At 31.0% G+C, this 12,322-nt stretch overlaps 1 protein-coding gene across 3 annotated transcripts in view; it reads left to right on the top strand.

Moving 5' to 3' along the window:
- Positions 1-12,322, top strand: part of LOC142323140 (F-box/LRR-repeat protein 20) — an 85,986-nt gene that overhangs the window by 49,638 nt on the left and 24,026 nt on the right. For all 3 annotated transcript variants that reach the window (XM_075362404.1, XM_075362403.1, XM_075362405.1), the window contains 3 exons: positions 668-735; positions 3,913-4,042; positions 6,462-6,625. In XM_075362404.1, coding sequence (XP_075218519.1) covers positions 668-735; positions 3,913-4,042; positions 6,462-6,625 — 362 coding nt within the window. The remainder of the gene's footprint in view (positions 1-667; positions 736-3,912; positions 4,043-6,461; positions 6,626-12,322) is intronic.

The following is a 12,322-nucleotide window of genomic DNA, read 5'->3' as shown; positions in this document are numbered from 1 at the left end:
CAGGAGTTTCCAAATTTCAAAATCTATATTTTTGACTAGGAAAATAAAAATAAAAATCCTTTTTCTTATTTTATTTAAAAAAACTTCTTTCTGTAGTCAGTTTATAAAAATTTGTTCTTCCCTCATAGTTCAAAATGCAGAAGTTCTATGTCATGTTTAAAATGCTTTTTTATTTTATAAATTTTAAGTGGCATCAATTACTATTGTAATTACCAGTGAATGCTGATTGCATTCAGTGAAACTGTACCCAACATTGTTCAACTTCAATGGTCTACTGGAAGTAGTTTATTAAATGTAATTTTGATTGTTAACGGTGCATTCTTACTTCATATTCTTCAACTTGTTAAATAATCTTGTTTCAATATCAGAAGAGTGAAGTTAGTTGTTATTTTAATACTGAAACGAAATCATCTCTTTCAACTTAGGATTAAAAATGTTAAATAGGCATATCATATTTACTTTTCAGTAACAGAGCTGTACCAAGAACTTCTCTTCAGAGTGGGATTTTGTTCATTGCATTGTAAAACTTTTCTGTACAAGTTGCAATTTATCAGTCTTAACAAGAAGTTGCAGCCCTCAAAACTCCCCTCTCTTTATAGTATTGATAGGACGTCATATTATTTAATAATTACAATTACAAAGTAACATTCAGTTTTGTCTGTTTCAGTTAACAAGAGTATTACTAGAAGACGATGCTCAGATTAATAAAAAATTACCAAAAGAACTGTTGCTTAGGTATGAAAATCATTTTATAATTTATATATATGTGTATAATTTGGTAAATTATTTTTAAGCAATTAATAATTAAGAAATTTAAGTATTTTAATGTTAAGAAATGTACTAGTACATATGTACATTAAATCACACAAAATTAATTAAAAATTACTGCATATTGAGATATCTTTGACCTTTATGTGTAATTTACCTTTTTATTCATTATTTCATTACGGATATAAATATGAAATAATTAAAATTCATGATAATATTTATGTATGTGATAAAAATTAATGACATTTTGTTGATGACTAATAAAAATATCTTAAATGCTTTAATTAAGTTAGTATTAAGAATTGTTAATTTGTTTGAATTTATTGATAAATATAAAGAAAAAAATGTTTACTTAAATTACAATTTCTCTAATTAGCAATTGTTTTTTTATAACTGTATAAGACATATAATGTCATTTATATGTAATGATTTATCATCTCAGATAAATGATTAGGCTTGGAACAGAAATAGATGGAGACAGCATTGGCGTAAGGGACCTGACAGGCAGAACCCAGAAGATGATAACGTCGTAGACTGATTTTTATTATTTACAATGATTATCGTTTGCAATTTGACTGGCGTCCGGAAAAATATTGCAGCTTGTAAAACTAAAATTTTTTCCAAAAAAAAAAGCAAAAAACAGTTTTATGCAATTATGAGGGTCATTCAATAATTAAAGAGAAATGATTAGAAAAAATTATTTATTCAAACTATTATGAAACTAATGGTACTTTTCAACATATCCTCAGCTACATTTTGGCACTTGCCCCATCTTTCTGTGAGCTCTCTTATTCCAGTTTTAAATAATTGTTCACTTTGGTGTCTGAGCCATTCTTTTACCACATTTTTGACCCCACCCATTGTTGCCAAACTTGGGGTCGTGGAAAACTCTAAGAGGACCAAACAAATAAAACTCTGATGGTCTGAAATTGGAGTGTTGGTTCAGATGTTTTGAATATTCTAAAGTGTAAAGTTGTTCTAAGGATTATGTCTATGAGGCGGCAGCTGCATATCAAAAAGTGATGAATTGCCTATAAATAAATGTATAATGGGAAATTTTAGAGGGATATACATGAGCAGTTGAAGTCTTTAGCATTGTGTAACTTAATGTTCATGATGTGCATGGTTCGCTATACATTTAATAGTATACACTATTATAAATTTTACTTTAGGTGTTATATTTTTTTACAGAAAAATTCTTTAAAACTATTAATTAAACAACAAACCAAATTTGTTAATTACAGAGTTTTTTAAAACACATCATAACACTTTCAATCACTGTTGATGACAAATAAGTCATTGAAGATGGACACAATAGTGACAGAAAGAATTATGATGTGACTTTTAAAAACTGTGTATTAAATCTGGTTTGGTATTTTGTTTAAATAGTGATAGTTTTACTTTTCATCGTTGTCTTGTCATGGGCAAAAACTGGCAAAGATAAAACATTCTATTCATGTAATTCCAACCTATTTTTACAACATAACATAAATAGTGTTAGATGTCAGAAATACTTTTATTCATTTACTACACAATGAATTATTGAGTTTTTCAACATGAAATAATGGTAGATATGAAGTTAATCTCTTTGTAAAATCAGAAAAACTGCAGAAGGAAAGTTTTTGTTTATTAAATGTGTATTATTTAATTAATTTTGACTTGTTACTGATTGTTAAATGTACATCTTTGCATCAACATCCCAGAACATTAGTTGAATCATTTGAAGTAGACAAACTGTGATGTCGATTAAAGTAAATTGTACTTTACATGTGTTCTTTTCAAATTATGATTCATGTATGAGAGGTTATCTCTAAAGTAAAGAACGTTTCATTATAAAAAGTATATTCTGAAAACTTAATAAATATTTTTTTTATTTCTCTTAAATTATATACCTTATACTACTTCTTTATATAATCGTCACATGAATTAAGAGATTTATCGTAGTGATACACCAGCTTCAATATACCCTTGTCATAATCTTTTGCCACCAGTCCATTTAGCCGCTGATTAACAGCACTTTTAAGTTCATCGTCACCTGCGAATTCCACTCAAAAATTCTTTCAATTTCCCAAACAAATGGTAATCTGGAGGAGCTAAGTCTGGATTATATGGTGAGTGAACATAAATTTCCCATCCAAATGTTCTCAGTAAATCACGTGTTGGATCCGTAACATGTGGACGTGCATTATCGTGCAGCAGGACGGTGCCATCGATCATTCGCTCATGTCGCCAGTTTTGAATGGTGCATCTTAACTTACGTAGAGTTTCGCAGTAGGCTTCTGCATTTATAGTTGTTCCACGTGGCATAAAATTGATCAGCAGTATGCCAAACCGATCCCAAAAGACTGTGACCATCAGTTAGCGTCCAAATGGCTTGACCTTTGTTGGTCTGGTTGGTGATTGAGGATGATGCCATTCATTTGACTGCCATTTCCTCTCTGACGTGTAATACAAAATCCATGTTTCATCGCCGGTAACAACTGAATTAAGGAACTCATCACCTTTTTCTGTGTAGCACATCAAAAATTCCAAAGCAGATCCAATTCAGATTTTTTTGTGACGTTCCGTTAAGATGTGCAGCACAAAACTTTGTGAGACCTAAATGGTCATGAACAATGCAACCAATAACAGCTCTTGAAACATCAGGAAAATAAGGCCAGGTTGGAAATCGTTGAGTGACAATCTTTTCTGATTTCATCATCAACATTTTTCAACAAGTCCTCGTTGATTATCGAAGGCCCCCGAACATTCTTCTTCATGCACATTAATTCTGTTATTTCTAAACCTTTCACACCATTTTCGGAAGTTTCTGTCATTCATTACATTATCATCATATACAGAAACCAAACTGCCTATGTATTTCAGCTGGCTTAATGCTTTGATGGTTTAAAAAACGTATGACTCCACATATTTCACAGTCAGTGGCAACATCGATTTTCCTATTCATTTTATAACATAGTAACCTACACGTAATCAAAGATACTACAACACGACAACTTGTAGACAACAATGCAGTGTGTACATTACTAGCATGTCCATGAATGACACAGGTTCATCAACCGTAAGGATAAAAATTTCCCAGTGGTCTTTACTTTAGAGATATCCTTTGTAGGTACGTAACAATACATATTTTTGCAATTCCAGGATATTTTCATATTTGGATGTGGTATCACTTTGTCGATGTGCCCAAGTATCCCGTGCGTGGAATGTTCTTGCACTTGATGGAAGCAATTGGCAGCGAATTGACCTTTTTGATTTCCAAAGAGATGTTGAGGTAAAATTATATTTTTTATTAAAAGTCTCTTCCATTTACAAAATTGTAATTTCTAGATTAGTTTTATTTCCAGATGATTTTTGTTTTTATTCAGTCTGGAATGGATTTTTCTGTAATTGTAACACTAGGCTTCACTGTGTGTTCTGTTTTTTTCTTCATACCACATGTGTCTTTATTTCTTAGCAAATATTTTTTTCTTGCGATAAGTTTCAGTATGAAATGGGTTCAAAATTAACATTTTTTATCTTTCAGTGAATAGTTTATGTTAATTGAAAAATGTCTATTGTTATCTTTTTTAATGCAGTTTTATTTAAATATTTTCCATTTCTGGGTTGTTTTTGTTTTGATTTAGCTACAATGGTCTTTTGAATTTACTTTATACCATACCCTTGTATGGTATGGTATGGTAGGGTATGGTATTTGTCAATACCATACCCTTTACATTATGAAAATGATGTCTGCATTTATTTTCAAGGTTAGAGACTTTTTTATTCACATCAGATTTATATATTATAAAACCTCTTCTAATGACCACCTTGATCTGTATGGATAAAACTGCCATTAATTGGTCTTGTCACACTTGTTAATTTTTTGTGGTCTGTAGTTCACTTACTTCTCTAATTGTAATGTATCATAATAATAGTTATGCTAATATATTGAGTTACATTACTCTACTCATATGTCACTTTGAACTGTTATTAATGCTTTATATGTTTATTTTTTATCGCAGTATGTTTCCCCCCCCCCCTTTGTAGCCATAAAAAAATATTCTTATACTTATCACAGTCTAGGCATTGGCAGCATAACATCAGTAAAATTCTGTCTTATGTATATCGTCAGCAGTACTAAATATTTTCACAGATAAATTTGAGAAAAGGTTTTTAAAAAATATGAAGAAAGTTTTTCAAACAAATTTACGATTCATGCATTTGCCTATTCATAATCTGTTTACCGAAAAGAGGAACAAGATGGCAGTTCACTTCATTAGTTTTTCATTCTTTCTTGCAAAAGAATCACTCTGTGGAATTTAAAATAGTCACTTCCACTTTAAAAATTCATTGCAAGCACAATGTTCTTTCAATTGAATCCAGGTACACTCTTTATGTAAAACCCTGAAGAACACAGTGTTAATGTCAGCTGTGAAGAAATTTATTTTCTTATTTCTTTCCTTGTATTTTTACTTTTTGAATACTTATATTTATATAAGAATTGATAAAAACTTACAGGCTTTAATTTTTGCCTTGTATGTTGCTCCGTAAAAGTTCCTGAATAAGAAAATTTTTTATAAAACAATCCTTTACCAAGACAAGAGTGCAGCCCCAGGAAAATTCTAATGCAAAAGTATACTACCGTTTAACATTATTTAACTAGTACTTATATTAAATTTAGACTTACGTAGAAATTTGAAATAAAAATTTAATTACAGTATATTAGTTTTGTTTGCAGCTTTATATTTCATGTAAATCATACATTTTGATTTTTTTAGGTATTCTAATAAACTTATGTTGTATTCTGTAAAATATGAGTAGAATATCTGTCTTAGATGATTAAAAGTGTATAATATTGTATATTAACTTTAATGGTTGTAGACCATCTGACATGAGTTATAAAATACTCTCAAAAACACCATACCCATTTTGTAAAAAAAAACAGTGTATGAGTAAAGTGGTTTCTCAACTGCTCTGATCAGAGTCAAATGTGCTATTGTATTATATATCAGCAGGCCAAGTTCACTAAAATGTAGTTTATATTCTATTCTATTTGTAGCACCTTCACTGTGGTTGAATGTATAATGAACATCATTACTCTCAGAAAAAGCTATTCTGACTACTGCCTCTTGTACCTCAGCTACATTGATTGTAAGAAAGACTGTGACAGATACTGTAACCCCTAACATATTAATTTACCCGTTTCTGTTGTAAAACAGCTCAGCTATATGATGCCTCAACTCTATGAATTATATTTTTTTATTATTCAGTCCCCATAATTTTGATCAAATGGTGCATCTTTTCTTTTTTTTATTCAAATTTTGTTACTTTTTTCTTCTTGACATTAAATTCATTTAACTTGGGTTAAGATAATTGCATATTGAAAATTTATACAGCTGATTTTGAGCTAGTTCAAAATATAAATATACATGACAGACTGTATTTCCTAAAATTGAATACTAATAGTTTTTTTTTAAAATTTCCTAGGTGCTTAATATTTAACATCACATTCTTTAAATTTTTGGGATTGTAGCTTTTAAAAAAAATGCTGCTGCTGTAGATATGTAGCAGCAGATTTTTTTAATAGATTAATATTCTTTGTATAGATTTATATTTTTTGTATTTATTTTTAGATGTCTGACTTAATACAGAGTGGGTTTTTTACTCTAGAGAGAGGAATAATAACTTGTTTTTGTTTTTTTTTATCTTAGGGATCGGTGATAGAAAATTTATCTAAGCGATGTGGTGGATTTTTAAGAAAATTAAGCCTTCGAGGTTGCCAGTCAATAGCAGATGGCTCTATGAAAACATTAGCTCAACTTTGTGTTAATGTAGAAGACCTTAACCTTAATGGTTGTAAAAAAATTACAGACAGGTCAGTTTATTTGTAATAATGTGATGTACAAAGCTAGTTAAGTATTCATAATTATGTTTTTATTTAATTTATTCCTTTATTTTAAACATCATTCAAAAAAGCTGTTTCCATAGAGATTATGGAAGATTAATACTAGGTACTAGATTAATCTAGTACCTAGATACTACTAGATACTACTAGATACTACTACTAGTAGTATCTAGTAGATACTAGGTTAAGTTAGAAGGTGTCAGCTCTTTTTAATTTTAAATTTAATAAATTTTTCTTTTAATGAGTGTTTATTTTTATTATAATTGAATGCACTATAGAATTGGTAAGTATACTGATATTTACGGAGCAGTTCATCCAATAATTATGAAATTTTGTTCAGTTTTATGAATATTTTGGTTCAAAGTAAGTTGTTCACCAAGAATTAATTTAAACAAAGTACATTATTATAGGTAAAATACTTCTCTTTCTATGATTAATACCCAAGTTGAATATTTTACTCTTCTCCATTAAAAATCCTCATCGGCTAAGTAATTGATTATAATGCTTATATATTACAGCACCCGTTGTCACAGTTTGAACCAGGATATTTTCTTTTAAATCTATTTATGTAAAATATTTATTTTTCTAAAAACAGAAAAAAATTGTCAATTTTAAATCGATAGTCTTTTATTTTATTTAATTGCTATGAATCAATTTTTTAATTATGTTTTCATTTTTCTACTAATTGTAAATCTTTTTATTTATAAACACTCTACTTTGGTCCTGGTTTGCTAGTGTTGGTATTTTTTTTTAAATCTGTTACTTTTAACTTAAATGAAAAATCCCATATTGGAGACCAAAATATATATAATATTAAAGAAAGAGATAAAATCATAGTAAGCTAATGTACAATTTGTGAAGCTAATGAGGAGTAGATAATCTTTTCAGTGGTTTAAATAAGTATTTTTTAACTTGTTCATTATGCCACAGTCATGTATCAAAACTGGGTATTTCCTTTTTTTTCTTTTTTCTTTTTTTTAACTACACATAACACTTGGATGTAAGTTTCTAGTTTCTGTATTTATTTTATTTTGATTGATTGGTTTGCTTGGCATTTCTCCTGCCACCACTCTAAAGCATAGGGTGGTGGCCTAAAAGCCACCACCCTATGAGTCGCCCTAAAGCATAAGACCGAATGTCTATGCCACAAACAGCTACTGAGCCACGAAACAGTTTAGCAACCAGTGTCCTAACTAGCTCCTAGAACTAACCTAAAAGCGTGAGCGGAATAAGCGTGGTACCATACACCACTCACTTGCGTGTCCCACCACCCACTTGTCATTTATCACTAAAATGGGTACGCGCACCCCGTCAACTACTAAAACATATATGACTATCAATAATTAATTTATCTTGTCAAAGACAACAATTCGCTGCCATGCCTAGGCCACTGAATGCCAGCAAGTACCTGTCCACCATTAAAGCGCTTAGAGCCTTAATCTGCGTGGTAGCCAGTCATATCTCTTGGTTAGTTTCCTACAGCAGCGCGGTAGGAGTCTTTTCCCTTAGGTAAATTACTGATGTCGGTTGAACAAAGCAGTCGCATCAAGGAACTCCCACACGGTACAACAATGCGGCTCTCGCCACATTGACTCGCCGCTTGTGAGCGACCAATTTTCCCCTTGACCAGAGTGGCTTGAATTCTGGCCCCCCCAAGAGCTGGGCAATTGAACATCATGTGTTCGTTCGATTGGACCTCCCCACAGACGCACAGCTCATCAGCTGCCAGGTGGAACCGAAACAAATATTGATTTAAATTTACATGGTTGGAGAGCACTCGGGCTCTCGTTGCCCTTAAAAACGAAGGAGAGGCATATCATCTCCCCAGACCCTTTATAAATCTATACAAGGACCTTCCCTTAGTTGTGGCATGCCATTCTTGCTGCCATGATTCCATCGCGAGGCTGTAAAGCCTCCTCCGTAGGCAGGAGATGGGCAACTGTTTGAAATTTAGAACCGGTGCATTGAGATCACCATTCCACTCCAGTTCAGGCCGGATTATATTTTTATGTTAAATTTTTTATAAAAACAATATCCTTATATATGTTTGGAGTTGACTATTTTTGAAAATTCATCAACCTTTTCTGAAAGGTAGCACTGCTTGTTTAACTCAGTCAGAAATTTCTTAGTTTATACATATGTTTTCTTACAAATAATTACTGCACTTTTCTGTAACTTTTTTTTAATAGGTTTACAATTTAAGTAACTTCAGTTTTGATGTAAATAAAAAGTTTCAGAACTTCTCAAACATGTTTTATGTTTAAGAACAGACTTAGTAAAGTGGTTCTACAAAAACTAACATAATTTGTTCACTGTTGCTATTTATTGATATAATTATTGCTTTCTTGACATGTAATGTTCTGGTATTACAGCTTGAGATGAAATGAATTGTAGTTTGGAAGCAGTTAATGTTATAATTTTTAACTAGTAACAACCCTGTTATGACCTGTTGGTTCCACAAAAACTGGAACATTTCAGGAAATAACATCCTGGAAAATAGTTCAATATTTATATTTATATTTATAGTTCATATTTCAATAGTTTCGTAAAGAAATTTTTAACAAAACACACCAGCTGTGAGAACATAGCCATTGGTTAAAGGGGAGTTAGCCCAACCTTTTGTCTGATTTTGATAAAAATTTAATTTCATTAATTTCTTCTTTGCGGAAATTGTTAACCAAATTTCATGAGTATGTATTCACTGGTACCAGAGTTATACTGAAAGTTGACACTCATATATACAAACATCCATATATTTCAAATGAAATCCTAATTTTCTTTTTGCAATTTTAGCCTTCATGCTAAATTTCTTTAATAGTTCCAGTTAATTTGTTTCCTATATGTTTTGTTATGTTTGTAATCTATATTTGTTAAATGAAACAATAATACTTTTTTAATTGCAATTATTTTCAATAATACATTGTTTTTTTTTAATTCAATATTTTGCTATCCCTGACATGAATTATCTGCTTTTTTATTAAAGTAACATATCTGAAATTATTTTTTGAGAATTTAGAATGAAACAGGAATGTATAAATGTATTTAAAAAATGCATTTATAAAATAACTTTTTATTGTTAGTTGATTTAAAAATTTGAAATATGTTTTATGTTTCTTAGATTGATATTATATTATAAAAAATAATTAATTGTTGATTATACAAAGTAAAACAACTAGCATTATTTAATGGAGAAATTATAGAAAAAAAATTTATAAAAAACAGAATGAGAAATGCGAAGATAATTTTCACCAAAGTACAAAAACAAAAAATAACACAAAGATTAATAATAGTTTACCTAAAATACAATTACACAAATAAAATAATATAAAAAATTATTAGTGTATTTTTTTTTGTCTTCAGTCATTTGACTGGTTTGATGCAGCTCTCCAAGATTCCCTATTAGTGTATATGATAAAAATTAAATACAACGAATGTAACAATATCTATGTACGTAAAACCAATAGATCATTTAAAAGAAGATTTGTAGAACATTAGACAACATACATATATAAAAAAGAGGAATATCTAATGCTATCTAAAGCTAACTATCTGTTAGAATGCCAACATAGTATTATTTACCAATTGCAGAAATGATTTAGAGATTTTGGAGATTTATGATAATGATAAAAAATGTACTCGAGAAATATTACATTTATAAATATAAACAAAAATATGAAATGATTAACCATCAGATCACATTCAGTGATGATTTGATTAACAATATAATAAAAATACAATCTAATAGTTGGTAATAATGACAATACAATAAAGGAAAATGCTACGTATTTTAAAGATTCAATTATTGCAGCACTGGACAGCACAAATATGTGTATGTTTATAATATTTAAAATTTGACAGTAGAATTTGATACTAATTGAAGGTTCGAGTCATGTGATTATTGAAATCTATTATTGAAATTAATTTGGTAAGTTTAACTTATCTAATTACTGTGTTTTAGTGGTTTGTATTTCATAAAACTTACTAAATTTTATTAATACAGTGGTCAGTCAATATGTCAATAAATTATTTGAATATTAAAAAAAAAAATATATATATATATATACATATACCTCCTCTATGAATCATGAGACCTTGCTGTTGGTGAGGGGGCTTGAGTGCTCAGGGATACAGAGTAGCTGGACCGAAGGTGCAACCATATCGGAGAGGTATCTGTTGAGAGCCAGACTAAGGAATGATTCCTGAAAGAGGGCAGCAGCTCTTTCAGTAGTTGTTAGGGGCGTGAGTCACAATGACTTAAACGGCCGTATCAACATCACTCAGTCCTCTGAGTACTGCGCAGCTGAAAGCAATGGAAAACTACAGCTGCTTTTTTTCCAAGAAAATGTGGCTCTCTGCATTTTCACATAGCAACAATGGAGGCGCCTTCCTTGGTAAAATATTCCGGAGGTAAAATAGTCCCCCATTCGGATCTCCGGGTGGGGACTACTAAGGAAGGGGTCACCAGAAAATTAAAAAATAACATTCTACGAGTCGGAGCGTGGAATGTTAGAAGCTTAAAAAAGGTTGGTAGGCTAGAAAATTTAAAAAGGGAAATGGATAGGGTGAATGTGGATATAGTAGGAATTAGTGAGGTTCGGTGGGAAGAGGAAGGCGACTTTTGGTCAGGTGATTTTAGAGTAATTAACTCAGCGTCAAATAATGGGCAGGCAGGAGTAGGTTTCGTGATGAACAAGAAGATAGGGAGGAGAGTGGAGTATTTCAAAACGCATAGCGATAGAATCATTGTAATAAGGATAAAATCAAAACCTAAACCGACAACGATTGTTAACGTTTATATGCCTACAAGCGCCCATGATGATGATGAGGTAGAGTGTGTATACGAAGAGATTGATGAAGCAATTAAACACGTAAAGGGAGATGAAAATTTAATAATAGTTGGAGATTGGAATGCAAGCATTGGAAAAGGCAAGGAAGGAAATATAGTGGGTGAATATGGGCTGGGCAAAAGGAATGAAAGAGGGGACCGACTTATAGAATTTTGCACGAAGTATAATTTAGTAATTGCCAACACCCAATTTAAAAATCATAATAGAAGAATATACACTTGGAAAAAGCCAGGCGATACTGGAAGGTATCAGATAGATTATATCATGGTTAAGCAAAGATTTAGAAATCAACTCGTTGACTGCAAAACTTACCCTGGAGCAGACATTGATAGCGACCATAATTTGGTGATAATGAAATGTAGATTGGGGTTTAAAAACCTGAAGAAAAGTTGTCAGATGAATCGGTGGAATTTAGAGAAGCTTGAGGAAGAGGAGGTAAAGAAGATTTTTGAGGAGGACATCGCAAGAGGTCTGAGTAAAAAAGATATGGTAGAAAATGTAGAAGAAGAATGGGAGAATGTTAAAAAGGAAATTCTTAAATCAGCTGAAGCAAACTTAGGCGGAATAAAGAGAACTGGTAGAAAACCTTGGGTTTCAGACGATATATTGCAGCTGATGGATGAACGTAGAAAATATAAGAATGCTAATGATGAAGAAAGTAAAAGGAACTATCGGCAATTAAGAAATGCTATAAATAGGAAATGCAAACTGGCGAAAGAAGAGTGGATTAAAGAAAAGTGTTCAGAAGTGGAAAGAGAAATGAACATTGGTAAAATTGACGGAGCATACAGGAAAGTTAAGGAAAATTTTGGGGTACATA

This window comes from Lycorma delicatula, chromosome 4, assembly GCF_047948215.1.
Source record: "Lycorma delicatula isolate Av1 chromosome 4, ASM4794821v1, whole genome shotgun sequence".
NCBI lineage: Eukaryota > Metazoa > Arthropoda > Insecta > Hemiptera > Fulgoridae > Lycorma > Lycorma delicatula.
This window is presented reverse-complemented; position numbering and strand designations above follow the sequence as displayed.